We start from the raw sequence: 16,336 nt of genomic DNA on the forward strand, positions 1-16,336 counted from the left end.
TAGCATGCCAAATATTTTATCAGAATTGATCTCTGGGATGGCTGAAACTATTAAAGATTGTTTTGATTTAGTAGAGGTAGGTATTAGAAAATCATCTTGTCTCTAGGATTTGAATGAATATCAATGCCTTCTATCTTTACACTTCGATACTTTCTTTCTTGAAATTCTGTAATAAAATACTACTTAAAGAGATGTTTATTTTGAGTTCTAAGCAATTCCAGTCCAAGTTAACACTTTCAAGGGTGCATTAGGTTTTAAAAGACACTACGCTTCACATTTTCTTAAATCCTTCAGATTAGGATATGACCTTGCACTTAAGTCAGCGTGCCTACTTTTGATAGACTTAATGTCCAGGAGCTGCACACTTGTGGCCTGTGGTTCTGCCTCTGGGCTGAACATTGCTTGGCAACATTTTGAGCATTTTAAGAAGATGCTCACACTCCCCAGTTCTTCTTTCCCTCAGCTGACCTGCCCTGGGGGGTGTTTTGGTTTTCTTCATTCATACCTGTGGAGAACCCGGGCTGCTTCATTCCTGAGGTCTCATTTCTGGCCAATCTCGCCGGCACAGGTTTTGATCATCTGTGACCCGTCTTCATCTTTCTCTGCTTCCCTGCCTTGAGATACAGTGATGTGCCTGGTTCTTGTCTCCCCACACGGTTTCTAGTTTTCCTTCACCTTGACCTCATCTGCCCTGGTTGCCCCTTGGGCTTGTTTTGATCTATGATAAGGATCTTGCTTTTCACTCCCAGCACCACTTGGGCCTCAGCTTCTAGCTTCCAGGTTAGGACCCTTCCTAGACTGGCTCTCCAGCCTCTCTCAGGAGCCCTAGTCCTGGTGCCTCACCCAGCCCAAAGCCCCATGTTGTAATTCATCCAACATTAGTTTTAAGGTGCCCCTTGTCATCATCACAATCTCAACATTAGTTTTGACAGAACTGGTGGGTTTAGAGACTGAAGAATTTAAGTGTGCTACTATTGCACCACAATGCGATGGACATTTCCTGGGTTACTTCATCAAATAAAATGTTCTTTGAAGTTTAATAAGGGCTCATATGAATTATTGAAGAAATATTTTTATAGCACGTCTCTAGAAATACTGCAAAATTCTAATATCTTTCTAACTGTTCATTAAAACGCTTAAGTCAGTGAGATAAAAGAAAATGAAAGATCAGCTGCCCACCTCTGCAATGACTATTCGCTACTTACATGAGAATGGACAGGCAATAACAATTCGGTACATTTCATTTTCGAATAACTAGTCCCAATTCTACAGTTTCCATTTCTTCCCCTTCACTACAATGTGCCTTTAGTTCCTTACAAAAAAAAGTTTCTTTTATTTCCTCCAATTATTCTCTCCCCACTCCCGTTTTTTGTATTTTTTTTTAAACCATCTTTATTGGAGTATAATTGCTTTACACTGGTGTTAGTTTCTGCTTTGTAACAAAGTGTATCAGCTATACATATACATATATCCCCATATCTCCTCCCTCTTCTGTCTCCTTCCCACTCTCCCTATCCCACCCCTCTAGGTGGTCACAAAGCACAGAGCTGATCTCCCTGTGCTATGCGGCTGCTTCCCACTAGCTATATCTGTTTTACGTTTGGTAGTGTATATATGTCCATGCCACTCTCTCACTTCGTCCCAGCTTACACTTCCCCCTCCCGTTTTTTTAAATTTCAAAATCTTACTCCTCTTCTCCCAAATGAATTTACCAAGTTCTTAAAGAGTCCTTTCCCTTGGAGGTCCACAGTCTCTATGGCTGACTTTTTTTTTCTTTTTTTTTTTTAATACTGGAGTACAGTTGTAACAATGTTGTGTTAGTTTCAGGTGTACCTCAAAGTGATTCAGTTACACATATACATGCATCTATTCTTTTTCAAATTCTTTTCCCATTTAGGTTATTACAGAATATTGAGTAGAGTTCCCTGTGCTATACAGTAGGTCCTTGTTGATTATCTATTTAATATATGGCAGTGTGTATATGTCAATCCCAAACTCCCGATTTATCCCTCCCCCCACCTTTCTCCTTTGGTAACCATAAGTTTGTTTTCTAAGTCTGTGAGTCTGTTTCTGTTTTGTAAATAAGTTCATTTGTATCATCTGTTTTTTAGGGTTAGCCTTGAAAGAAAGCCTCTCTTTGTTCCTTTGGGCCGGGGGCGGAGAGATAGGGGTGGAGCTGCAAGGTAACTGCAGTGAAGTTTGGCTCAGACATGCGCTGACCATGAGCTTTATTATTGTCTCTTTCAATGGTGTATCTGTCTCCAGTGGACAGCATGGCCATGCCACTTGGCAAATATTCAATATTTCTTGACCAGCCTAATCCTATTTTCTTTGGAAGTTGAGTCCACTGAATCTTTAAGTTGCAAAATAGCAACCTGGGGTAATATTTCAACCGGTAGACAGGACGGACTCCTTTGGCTTGTAGAGTGTAATTTTTAAAAATGCATTTAGAGATGGGAAGGTTCTGTCAAGTTCCACATTCCCCATCCCTCCCTGTTGTCTTACTCCAAGCTTGCTTCTCTCATTTCAGGGACCTCCCTGTCATCACGGCTCCCTGTTTCCTCTGTTAAAACTTAGACTATACTTAGACTATATCCCAGGGATGGAATGGTGAAAGGTTTCCTCTTCTTGTGGAAGACTCTTCCACCCTAGTAGGGATGCTTAATGCCTTGCCTCTAACATACAACAACATGCTTCTTAGAATGAGTAGATGTTTTCAGTAAGATTTAAAAGGCTCCTCTGTTACCATATGTGCTTTAAACTAGAAGGGAAAAGTTCTCAATGCGTGTGAATCCTACCTGCCGTAACCATAAAATTGATTTGTTTTTCCTTTTTGTCACTCTTCACACCATCTGGGACATAGTTTGACAAACAATTCCAAATCCTACAGATTCATTCATTACACAGGTATCTAGGGCCCGTATGTTTGATATTGTTCCTGCTCTCATACGCCCCTCCTATCTGACAAGGTTTCTTAAGAATCATACATATATAAAAAAGTATCCGCAATTAAGATTTTATTTCATTCATGTCAGGTATAACAAGTGCAACGTGAATGTACAAATTCTGAACAAAAAAGGAGAAAAGAACTAACAACAAAAAACTTTTTTTAAAGCAGATTTATGCAAAGAAATGAAGTGGCGGGGGGGTCACGGGCCTTGTTTTACCTTGAATTATGACAAAAGCAAAGGACCACTCATAGACTTCCAATGCAGGGGGGAGTATCAAGGGAATCCTACATGAGAAAAAATGAAAGCAACTAAGGAAAGAGGTGGACCTTTCCCCAGAATTCAGACAACATGCTACAGACTTACTTTCTACTTTTAAAATAGTTCTTAAATAAATATCCAATCCTGGAATTAAAAGTTACACACATAGGCTGATAAAATAATTTACCTTTTGCGTTGGAGATGCATTCTTGCAAAAGTAACACTACCAGCTATCAGTTTATAGGTCATAAAGGGCTTTCATTTAAAGTGCATCTGTATGCTTCTATACTGAGGAGAAAAGAATCTCTCCAAAACAGAGCTCCTTGAATAACTGCTCTGGGAAGGTCACCTCCCTCATCTGTGAGCATTTAGAATCTTTGTGTTGACTGGGGCTGCTCCCTCAAATCTTGCCTCTTGGGTAAAATCTATACACTCTCTCTTCAGCCAATCCTAAGGAAAACCTTTGGGTTTGGAGGACACTGCAAGGTCTGAGACAGAGCTCTTTCCAGGTTAGTATTTATATCAATAGAATGAGCCCTTCATCTCTGAAGAGCACCACAGTTACTTCAGTGACAATTAGAAGCTCAAGATCATCTCATAAATAGTTTAAGATCATACAAACAGCCCCCCAATATAACTGCATATTCCTTTGATATCACTGGAGTCCTGTAAACACACAGGGCACCACGATGTATGAGACTGATGTCATTCAAATACATCACCTAATTTATTTATGTTTATATATTTTATTTTTCAATTCCATTATTTATATACACGTTTTTGGTAATTAAGTCAAGATGCTGGTGAAAAGTAATTTGTTTAACATTTCATAATTGCGTGCAAAAGTAAAAACACTGGTTTAAAGAAAGGTAATTTTTACAACTATTCAGCCCCAACAAATTATGACAAGCAGTTAGGCAGTATCATGACTTGCAAAGTTATACTTAGCATAATGTTGCAATTCAAAATATGGCACAGAATTAACAAGACAGATAACAGTCCCAATGGCTAAAGTTAGCCAGGTTTTCACAAATTTGGTTTAAGTTGAAGTTTGATTATATAAAAAGGTTCCTGAAAGTGTTGAAAAAGAAAGAGTGTACATGAAAGAGAATTCAACAATGTTTACAAAATGCCAAAAGTTCTTACTCTGCCCTCCCCCACCCCCGCTTTTTCCATAAATAATTAATGAAGTCCCCCTTCCCTCCCACCCCCCAGCCTCAAAAAGATTTACAAAGATAAATTTAGCTCAGTGAACAGAACCGAAAGACGACTGTTGTACTGTTGTTAGACAGTACCTGGTTAAAAGCTCAAGCACTTTCGTAAGAATTCGTATATATTGTCTCTTAAGGAATATAAATAATCTGACAGCATTGCTCTTTAGAGTTTTGGAGACTTCTCGCTTAGGAGTTACCGCTGTCTTTGTGCTTTGAGTAAAACATGAGCTTTAAAGCAGAAAGCTGACGGTGCTCAAAATTCACCATCTTCAAAGTTCATTGTGGGAGTTCTTCTCTGCGGCTTTGAACATCAGGATAGAATTGAAAATTTTGAGGGCAGGGCCCAACTTAATGCTCATAATTTTCACAATGTCTGTTTGGGTCATAAGCAGAAATGCTTCTCCATCGATTTGCTAAAATGGGAGGAAAAACACAAAAGATTGTGAGTTAATCGGATGTAGGGTTATGGGACGTATTCAAGGTTCAATTATCAGCTCTCTTCTACACAGTAACACTAAAACGGCACAGATGGGCAGTTCATGTGTACAAACAACAGTTCCTCATAAGTGGACCTTTCTTATCTACAACAACACCCCCAAATGTGGACTGGGAACAAAGTCAAATTCATTCATCTGAAGAATCAGCTCATAGGAAAGTGGAAGGTGCTCATATCTTTCTGTGATTATTCTGACGTAGGCGCTGAGTCAAGAATAATTTGGGAAAATCCAGGGTGCCTCAAATCCAGTTCTTATCAGGGCAGGTTTTAAAATGAGAGATGAGAATGGGTACATAAATACTTGTGGATAAACAAAGGAGTTCAGGCAAACACATCGGTTACATGCCTTCCACCATGAAGAAAAGAAAATCAGTGATAACATTCATTTTTAGAGTAGCCACAGTTATTTTTCAAATACAGAAGAAAAGGAATTACTAACAACCAACAATGGCAACCACCAGTATAGCTGAAGGAATGTAAGCCTGGTGGGAAGAGGTGTACACTCTAGGCTGGTTCTTCTACTACTTGGGTAACGGTAAGAAGCATCCTTCCTCTCTCTGGGTCCCTTCTAAGACTAAAAGTCTACATTTCTACAGAATAGGATACTATGAGGTTCAAAGATACAACTCTGTGAAGTTGATGTCTGGTTCAGTGGGTAGAGCAAAGGAGTAGTCTTCTTTTTGTATAATTTTCAGCTCTTGGGGAGTCCACCATCTTAAAAAAATTATTTCACTTCTCTTTCAGTCTTCTCATTTTGTACAAAAAGTAAAATACACTTTTGCTCTCTGCCTTGGAGGACATTAGAAACCTTGACAGCAGTGTACTATTATGGGCTGAACTGTGTTCCTCCCAAATTCCTATGTTGGAGTGCTAACCTCCAATAACCTTAGAATGTGACCTTATTTGGAAACAGGGTCACTGCAGATGTAATTAGTTAAGATGAGGTCATACTAGAGTAGGTTGGGTCCCTAAACCAAGATGACTGGTGTTCTTATAAAAAGGGGAAATTGTGATACAGACACACATAGAAGACAACAAGAGAACACCATCTGCAAGCCAAAAAGAGAGGCCTGGAGCAGCTCCTTTCCTCACAGACCTTGAAGGAAGCTACCTGCCAATGCCATCATTTCTTGTGTTCAGATTTCTAGCCTCCAGAATTGGTAGACATTAAATTTCTGCTGTTCAAGCTACTGGTTTATGGTATTTTGTTACAGCAGCCCTAGCAAACAAATACTACTATAAATTCTGTCAGCAGTTCACTAAATAAAGCCTAATGTAATTAAGTTGCCATTTCTTGAAATTTTCCTCTTTCCTCTAAAAATAAAAACCTGTGAATCTAAATTGCTTCTACGCTTAATCAGTAAGAACAAGAGTCATCTTATACAACTTTAAGTAACAATCACGTGGAAAAAGTTTGCTAATTTTCAGCAAGGAAACACCCCGCTGTCATAAACTAGAAGTAAAGACACTGCAGTGTTAATTTCTAAGTGTAAGACAAGTTAAGTGGCAGCTATGAGAAATGTCCTATTGTTTTTTGGAAACATTTGCCTTGGTCTCATTTGCTTGTGCTGTGACAGGTCTCTGATAAACAAGTCCAAGCAGAGAGGCAGATCTACTAACACTTCACTCAACCCAGACAGACCTTGGTAGAATGAAGGGTCTGATAGAAGTCGTCTAAGACATTAACTAAAATGTCAACATACCGGGTTCCCAGGGAGCTCACTACAAAGAGTGAATGGTTTATTATAACCTTGGGCCCTACTGAGTCTTCTTCTGGGACTAAGTAAGAATTTAAAGTGACAGATGACTGATGAAAAGGAACATACAGAGAACGAGGCTGGAGTCTAAAAGCTAGGAGTGGGATGAGAAGGATAAGTTTTGGTAGATTATTATTTTTAAAGCTAACCTGGGAAGAAAAAAGTCATCTTGAGGCTAGAGCCAAACTTTAGTATATTACATACAAGCAGCTCTGATGTGTAGCCATAAGGATAAGCTTCAACTGGAAAGAAGTAAATAATTTAAGAAAATACTTTCTGAAAACAGTAATTACTGCAATGGATTGCTGGGTTTATTTTTGGTTTATGCTTCTGTAATGTATATAAACTGGTCTAGCTCCAGAGATTAAGTATCTTGCTAAAGGCCCAAAGCTCTGGAGGATTTGGAACTTGGGGTTCTTGCCTTCCATTTCATTGCTCTTTCCACTGTGCACTCATGGTTCTTTTCCAGTGTTGTAACTCTGCAAGTCACAGCGATATGCTCTTTGAATGTCTTTCTCAGAGTGTAAAGGTATGAGTCTATTCATTCAACAGAAACTTATTAAATACCCATTAGAGTCTAGATATTATTCTTGGGCCTGGACATATAGCTCAGACTAAAACAGATAAAAACAAAACTAAGCAAACAAATAAAAACTCCTTGTAGAGTTTACGTTTTAGTAGTAGGAGACAGACTATAAGAAAAACCATAATAAGCAAATTAATTAGTAACTAATTCTAAAAGGTGATTAGTGGTATGAAAAAACTGCGAGTCGGGGAGATGAGTGGACAGTAGGGCCAGGATGGATGTGTGGTGGCAGGTGGCAGGTTGAAGGAGGATAGTCAGGATAGGATATTGAGAAGTGGAGTAAGCTATTGAGAAGTGGAGTAAACTATGTGAACACCTAGAGGAAGAGCATCCCAGGCAGAGGGGGCAGCCAGAGTGTACCTGGATAATCTGAGGAATGGCAAGGAGGTCTGTGTGTGGAACAGGGTAAGCAGGGGACAGAGTGGACGAAGAGGTCAGGCGGTGAGAGAGGTGATGGGGTGTCCGACTGTCGCCCTTGTGAGGCTCTTGGCTTTTGCTCTGATTTAACTACCGGCAAGACCTGAACAGAGGAGTGACATGATTTGACTTTATCTTGTAGCAGAATCAGCCCAGCTATGCTGGAAATAAATTACAGAGGAGCAGGGACTTCCCTGGTGGTGCAGTGCTAATGCAGGGGACACGGGTTCGAGCCCTGGTCTGGGAAGATCTCACATGCCGCGGAGCAACTAAGCCCGTGCGCCACAACTACTGAGCCTGCGCTCTAGAGCCCATGAGCCACAACTACTGAGCCGGCGCTCTAGAGCCTGTGAGTCACAACTACTGAAGCCCACATGCCTAGAGCCCATGCTCCGCAACAAGAGAAGCCACTGCAATGAGAAGCCCGCACACCGCAACAAAGAGTTGCCCCCGCTCGCCACAACCAGAGAAAGCCTGCGCGCAGCAACGAAGACCCAACGCAGCCAAAAATAAAATAAATAAATAAATAAAATACTATTTAAAAAAAAGATTATTGAGGAACAGAAATAGAAGCGGGGAGGCCGGCTAGGAGGTTATTGCTTTAATCCAGGCGGGAGAGGATGGTGGCTCTGACCACACGTAGCGGTGGAGTGGGGAGAGGGAGCTGGAACACTTAAATGCTTTTAAAATACATCCAATAGGGTTTTCAACAGATTAAATGCGGAGTATGTAAGAGAGTCATCTGGGATGGTTTCAAATAGTAGCCCACACCTGCACTTTGCCTTTTAGAGATGACTTACAAGACTTTAGCTAGATTTGTTTTCTCATTTTCATCTAGGACTCAAAACCCACGCCTGCTGACCTGGTGAGACATGTGAGAGCAAGGATCATGTCCTATTATCTCTGAATTAACCCTCTTACTAGAGCATTACATGGAGTATCATACACATGGTAGGAATTTAACAAGATTTCACAGAGTGAATGAATAGTGGAATGAACATATGAATGATACATGTTGACAGAGAACATTCACTGCCTCATTCTTCAAAAGAAGGCTCTGTCTTTGAGGATATTAGGTGCCTAGGGAGTGTCTCCAAAGATAATATGAAGAAAAAAGTTATTCAAAGAAATAACATACCATTTGAATTTGAATCTTACTTAACCTAAATAACAGAGCAAATCTATATGGACTAGCTAGATATCAACAGAACCAAAAGTAGAATTTATAAAATAGACGTGCTAGAAATTTATTTTTAAAATTGTTTCATCATTTTCAAAGGTAATGTTACTACATGGCTCTTTCAAAGAAAGAGCAACAGCTCCCTACAGGAATCTAAGTCTGCTCAGGGATCGAAAATCGACTGAGAGTAACCCACAAAGACACCTAGGACCTGGGCCTTAAGAAACTCAAAATCTGAATAACTGCAAATTCTTTAATTTGACCTTCAACTAGAAAGAAGACAGAACATTTCTGAAAGTAAGACCATAAATCAGAAAAGGGCTGATGACAATCAGATCCTTGTGCATTTTCACAGGCACCCACATAAGCATAAATGATACCTAACTATAATGACATTGGCGACTGGCGGCTCAATTCTTGGCTGTGCTGACACTCTTGCAGTGTTCTTAACTGAAAGTGTGCTGTTTGAACAGTGGAGGCTAAGCATAGGAGCAAACAAGGTATCTTAGAGCTGCAGACAGCAGATGCTGGACAAAGCCTTCTGAGATGATTTCGTTCTCATTGTACCTTCTGAGATCAGGGTGATAACTGACTGTTCTGCTTGGAGGAGATGACAGGCTTATTTTTAAAGGTCTCTAGTGAAAAGAGTCTCCTGCTTCTAGTGTAGTTAGAAGTAGAATTCCTTTTTTCCCTAATGCTCACTTGAGGCGGTACCGTTATTAATCATCCCTTATACTGAAGTTTTGGACAGACAGATGAAAACAACTAATAAAATCATCTTCCAACAGCAGACGGTAATAGATGTAATGAATATCAGTTAGAATAAACATCACTGAGAAATGTATAAGATCTAAGGGATTGTTTTAGCAATAATGGTAATATTAATTATCAGCATCAAATGAAGTTAATTTTGGTGTTAAAATGATGTTTGAAAATAAAATAATGGGAACTAAGTTTACTTTATTAAAAATGAAACATTGCTTCTTTCTTGCGTTGGTGTCTTTCTGTGCTATACACTATATAAATGCATGTTTTTAAGTTTTGTGTTTGTTTTGTTAAATAATGAGCTTAGTGCTTCTGCTGTGGGGCATCAATAACATGGCACAATTTCCTTTGCATCTAATTTTATACAGACACATTTTTATACAACTGATTAACGCTGCTTGTTAGACAACTCGATATCACTTTGTCAGTTTCAACATAACCCGTCTCTTCCTTTCTCTGCCAATTTAGAACATTTCACCATTCACTGCCATTCAGTGCTTTGTCCCCCCTTAAGTAACATACTGCAATTTAGTGGAATACTTACTTCGTCTTTAAATACCTTTCCATGTTCTTCACATCCAGGTAAGCTCTGTATGAACTCTGACACCTGTTAAAAATATGATTAAAATTCCAGTTTAAAAAAAGAAGCCGGTGCTTCCCTGGTGGCGCAGTGGTTGAGAGTCCGCCTGCCGACGCAGGGGACACGGGTTCGTGCCCCGGTCCGGGAAGATCCCACATGCCGCGGAGCGGCTGGGCCCGTGAGCCATGGACGCTGAGCCTGCGCGTCCGGAGCCTGTGCTCCGCAACGGGAGAGGCCGCGGCAGTGAGAGGCCTGCGTACCACAAAAAAAAAAAAAAAAAGCCGGAATCTAAATGCTACAGGTTATTGTCTTTCAGAAAAAAAAAAGACTCAATCCCATATGCATTCATGTTGCCCTCTCCTTAAGCCAGTACTCCTACGTCTGGCCCCTGGCAGACCAAGAAAATAAAATATACCTCATCTGTGCTCCATTTGGAAACTTTACTGGCAGGGATGCCGGCTACAGTTGGGAGAAGTTTGCTCTGCTGCTCCCAGCGCAAGGGCAGACATGGAATCGGGGACTTAAAGGACAGAAAGACCGCCGACCGCCGCTGTGCCTGCTGTACGCTGGGTTCTTCCCGGGCACCTGGTTGACAGAAACAATCAGGAATTCACTCTCTGAAAAGCAGCTAAAAAAGCCCCCAATGCCATGTGTCGCCCCCAAACAATGAGTAGCATGGAAGCAAGGTAAAGCATTGGTTCAACATTACATTCATTGAATAATTACACTCTCGTTCATCTTTACTGAAAGTTACCGTAAGAAACAACCTAAAGTTCAACTGACATGTTTGCCACATCACCCACCACTGAAGACATGCATCATTACACCATTCACCGTTCCCCCTTTAATGCTTCAGATAAGAATCTGCCCCCGAGCTTTAGTGACAAGGAAAATAACTCTCACCCTATGAAATTATATTTGGTTCCCTTTTGGCTTTGCAATGTCCTAAAAGTAAGAGCCAAGTTGCAGGCTCAAGTCCAGCCGCTGTGTTTACCCTGTAGTTACCATACCTGTTCTCTCCTTTTACCTCAGCCCTGTTCTGTTCTTCCAATTTCTATTTACTAATCACATCAATTTTTCAAATAGCCAACTTACTTTTTTTGAAAGGGGATATGAAATTATTGAAATAAAAATAAAATTGCATAAAGGCAAATGCTTTTGTCATTCTTCACTTGTGAAGATCAAAGTTCAAACTACAGAATATTCTATTTATCTGCTAGTTCTTCTGAATCCAAACCTAGTTTACCTGCTGCTCTTCTAAAACAGCTGTTTTCTAGCCAATGTTTTTTTTTTGTCCTTGGGACTCTTGACTTAGAGTTTGTCCATCATTATCTCGGTAAGATCGGATCCTTTAGAATGGAAATCTTTTCTGAAAACTACTTACTCAAAGCCCATCAGAAGAAGGCACCTCCCCACACTTACTCTCCGCTCTGCCCACCAGCTCAGCTAGGAACTGAAGGTGGCAGCACACCTAGAACCCCCTCCAATCACACCCCACCCAGCAAGGAAACCACTTCCCTGACTTCGAACACCCTCGCTTCTTTTGCCCTGGTTCTGAACTGTAGGTCTGATGGAAACTTGGTATCTGGCTTCTTTCTCTCAGTAGTGTCTGTGTGATTCATCCACATTGCTGTATGTAGTTGTAGCTCACCTGCTCTTTGCTGTGTGGTTTTTCATTGTTATGAATATTTCACAATTAATTGGGAGCTGATGGACATTTGAGTTGTTTTTAAGTTTTGGCTAAGACCGACAGTGTTGCTGTGTACGCTCTTGTACATATCTTTTCTTGAATATATGTATGCCTTTCTGTTGCATACATACTGAAGAGTGGGACTTTGTGGTTATAACGTTTGTGTACATTAAGCCTCAGCAAATTCCACCAGTTTTCCAAAACAGCTGTGTAGTACACACCTACTAAGAGCATAAGTGTTGCAAACGCTCCACACATGTTCTTATCAGCTGCGGTACCGTCTCTCTTGCTCACTGTAACCCTTTCGGTGCGGGTGTCACGGCCTCATATTGTGGTTACAACTGCATTTGTCTGATGCCAAAGTTGACAATCTTTTTGTAAGTTCATCGGTCATATGGAGAACCTCTTTTGTGAAGTACTTATCTATTTTATGCCCATTTTTCCATCAGGTCATCTTGCCTTTTTCTTACTGATTTGTAGAAGTTATCTATCTATCTATCTATCTATCTATCTATATATATATATATACTCTGGGTAAGAATCCTTTCTTGAAAATATGTATTATTTATATCTCCTCCCACTCTGTGTCTTCTTTTTACTCTCTTAAAAAGGCCTTTTGATAAACAGAAGTTCTTAATTGTAGTAAAATTTATTCTTTTAGGGATAGTACTTTTGAAGAAATCTTTGTTCACCCCAAGGTCCTGAAGATAGCCTCCTCTGTTTTCCTCTGAACACTCTGTTTTACCTTTCACACTGAGATCACAATCCATCTGAAATTTATTTTTGTGTATGGTATGAGGTAAAGATCAATATTCATGTTTTTTTCCCACATGGACTTCTAATTGCCCAACCATGATTTAATGAAAAAGACCAACCATCCTTTCCCTGCTGTACTGCAGTGCCAGCTTAAAAATAAATCTAAATGTGTTTTCAAATATTCTCTTCTGTTCCACTGGTCTCTTCACACCGACCCACAGGCTTTAATTACTCTCATTTTATGAGTGTACTGATATCTGTGATCTAGGTCTTCTTCAAGACTCCTTGACTATCCTTACCCCTTTGCATTTCCAACTTTAGGATCTGCTTGTTAAAAAAAATGCTAGGATTTACATTGGGATAACCATTGAATATACATCAATTTGGTGAGAGATAACACCTTCACAATATCAAGCCTTTCAATCCAAGAACAAGGAATCTCTCTCTATTTCTTTGGATCTTAAAATACCCCTCTTCAATGTTTTGTCATTTTCATGTAGAGGTCTTGCATATCTTTTGTTAAATTTATTTTTGTGTGTCTGATGTTTTCTGTTGCTATTATAAGTGGTATAGTTTTTTAAAAACTACTTCCTACTGTTTTATTGTGGATCTTTGAGAACTTTTCTCTTCAACTAGCCTAATCTAAATTTGAATTGCTCTGAATGTTAGAAAAGTCGCTATACTGAATTAAAAGAAAAAAAAATCTATCTTACTGGAGCTAACACCCACTGGTCCTTGCTCTACCTGAGTGAGCTCATATAGAAAACTGTGTCTGCTCCCCATGAAACCTTTCAATTCTTCAAATATTTTATAAAAAACCCTTCATGGTCCCTCTTTCCACGTGATCATCCACCGAATCTCATATAATTGGTTTTAAGGTTTTAGGTCTTCATCCTATTTTACTGAAAATCTATTATGAGCCAAATATACAAACCTGCACCAGTTTGTTTTCATTCTTTTAAAATTGCCCAGAGTTCAAGAAAGCTTTGTTTTGCATAAATACGGGGTAACTTAAAAACATTCCTTAATCTCAGACAGTCCCAAGAGTTCAGCAATTATTTGCAACACATTATTTGTAAATCCTTCAGGAGATGGACTTACATGAAATGGTAAGAGTTCTAGTTCCACATTAGAGAAAAACAACACAGTCCACTTTGTAACTTGTATTTGGATTGCCTGCCACAGAGTGTCAGTTTTTTCCAAAGCCATACACTTTCTTCTATAACTATTTATGTTCTGTTGACACTTGGCACTGTTTCCTCCTTCACTGAAGCTCCATTCTATGTTCATTCTATTCCTGCTAAAGTTGTATTATTCACAGTTCACTTCTAATGCTCCTACATCATTATTCCTTAGAAAAATAACTGAGCCATTCTAAAGAAGTGACTAAAACCCCTAAAGCTCCTATATTTCTGGTAGCGTTTGCATGTCTTCGAAGCTGACATCATACGTAGGCCTAGACTCATACACCACTCCAATACTAATACCAACTTTCCATCCTTCACCTTAAGACCCCCCTTCCTTTTGCTGATTCTTTCATGTTGACTGATGCCCAGTGTTATTTTCTGACGAATGGGGCAACTGTAGCATTTACCAACCACAGAATATGCCATCTCCTCAGAAGATGTTAGGTACACGCTCCCAATCCAAAAAGGATAAAGAAAACAACTTCATTTGAGTGGATATGTATTGGATCCCTTGAAATGCACAGAAATGTGACTCCTGGTTTTTATTTTAACATGTGATATAGACTAAAATAAACGCACATAGACTCTGGCTCAAGTAGCTGGCTCAGTGCAGAGAGTAGGGAAGAGCAGGTTTGAATGTGTATAATGTGCTTTAGAAAACAAAGCTTTTTTATTCTGGAAGACATTTCTGCCAATAGCATTTTATGAGGGTCAGATTTCTCACCACCCTCCTCTCAAATGATTTACCTGCATGAAAAATAATATTTTTAAAGGAGTTCTCTGTATTTTTTTGAAGTTTCCCAAGAAGAAAATTTACCCAAGGTATATGGTCAAACTTCTTCTCACTACTCCCACACCCTGACTCTCCTTCCTCCTGGGGAGAACAGTAACTGAATAACTAGCCCCCCAGAACCACCCTTGACCAAGATAAGACCTTGAGAACAGACACTCTGCAAAGGAGAGCAACAAGATACATGGAACCTGACTTCCTAATACTATTGAGTACCATTAAATCCTGGAGCACCTACCTTTGAGCCTCCTCCATGTGAGAGAGAGATAAACTGCTTTTACCTGATATAAACCACTTGTATGTGTTTTATGTCACACACACACACACCCCTAATCCTAATCACTACCAAGGTTTACTGCAAGAGCGTTTATAATAGTGAGAGACAGGAAATAACTAGCTTAGATACCCACTAGAGATTGGTCCATTAAATGATGCTGCATTGATCATCGATCCACAGAGGGAATATTTAATATTATTTTGTAATTAGTATAAATATTTAGGTAAAAATTATTGTAATATTACGTAGTTAGAAAACTGCACGTTACAAAGTAGTTAGTACAATATTTCAGATATTAAAAAATCCCCAAAAAACTCCCCAAAATTCAGAAAATGGTGTGTTAGAAAATAAAATTACAGATAATTTTGATTTTCTGCTATTTGATTCCCTGTATTTTCTAATTATTCTATAATAAATATGTTATTTTCACAATAAGTTACATAAAACCAGAAGCTGATATTGGATAAGCTACTTATTGTTACTCAAAATAATAACCAAAAAATGAAAGCCTCACTTTGGTGACTTGGAAAGCAATTTAATGCATTTTTGGAAATAATTATTAAAACATCAATTGCTGGGTTCCCTTAATATCAGAAGCAAGAAAATATTAGATGGGAGTAGCGTTAAGAGAAATAACTTTGTGGATCTTTGGTCTTACTGCTATTTCATCTCTCTAGACAATTATCAAATGAGGAATATTTTTCTTATGTTGACACTTGATGGATGGATAGTAAAGCCCTGCCTCTACCATGTACATATATTGTTTATAATATGGAAATCACTCATTCAGCAATTACTTATTCAGCACTTACAATGCAATGTGGAGGGCTACATCAATACAGCATATTCTTGTAGACTTTCTTAAAATGAAGTTTAATAGATAATAATGTAGTTATCCAAAGCGGAAATTTGCAAATACAAATGTCTGTCAGTTCTGGTTGAGAATAGAGGTATTAAAATCCTTGATTTGGCTTAGGGTAGGAAAAAGTGAAGGAGACGATTAACCCTTGTGAGAAGACAGGTCTGATGAAGGTGATCCGGAAGAAATATATCCTCCAATGTTTCATGCAGAATCAAGACAATAAATCTTCAGAATAGAGACCACCATCTAAACCAAACATGAAATCTCCCAGCAGAAAGAGATGTCTTCACTACCATGGAGCATGAGAACCTGCTTCCTATAGGACTGTTCCTCTCCGGGCCCAGTAGAACCACAGGGAGGGCAAGTTCCAGAGAAAAGGAGAAGTTCTCTTCATGCTCCCTGCTGCTTTCGGACTCAGATCCCATTCTGCTTCCTGTTTCCAAGTCTGAACAATGCTAAATCAACAAGACACAGCATGACTTACCACTTGTCCTGACTCATTCCTATCCCTTGAAGCCAGGGACAGAAGTGAGACCAGAATCTCCAGCTGCCTTGTTTCATTTTAGTTTC

General features: G+C 39.3%; 1 protein-coding gene across 6 annotated transcripts in view; it reads right to left on the reverse strand.

The window, feature by feature from the left end:
* Window positions 1–3,000: 3,000 nt before the first annotated feature.
* L3MBTL3 (L3MBTL histone methyl-lysine binding protein 3) overlaps window positions 3,001–16,336 on the reverse strand; it is a 116,580-nt gene continuing 103,244 nt past the window's right edge. For 4 of the 6 annotated variants that reach the window (XM_024759090.1, XM_024759086.1, XM_024759092.1 and 1 more), the window contains 3 exons: window positions 10,620–10,789; window positions 10,169–10,231; window positions 4,426–4,836 (listed from right to left, as the gene is read on the reverse strand). In XM_024759090.1, coding sequence (XP_024614858.1) covers window positions 4,693–4,836; window positions 10,169–10,231; window positions 10,620–10,789 — 377 coding nt within the window. In that variant the 3' untranslated portion in view covers window positions 4,426–4,692. Of the gene's footprint in view, window positions 4,837–10,168; window positions 10,232–10,619; window positions 10,790–16,336 lie in introns of all 6 variants that reach the window. The other 2 variants (XM_024759091.1, XM_024759088.1) reach the window with 1 other exon arrangement.

This window comes from Neophocaena asiaeorientalis, unplaced genomic scaffold, assembly GCF_003031525.2.
Source record: "Neophocaena asiaeorientalis asiaeorientalis breed wild unplaced genomic scaffold, Neophocaena_asiaeorientalis_V1.1 scaffold5, whole genome shotgun sequence".
Classification (NCBI taxonomy): domain Eukaryota; kingdom Metazoa; phylum Chordata; class Mammalia; order Artiodactyla; family Phocoenidae; genus Neophocaena; species Neophocaena asiaeorientalis.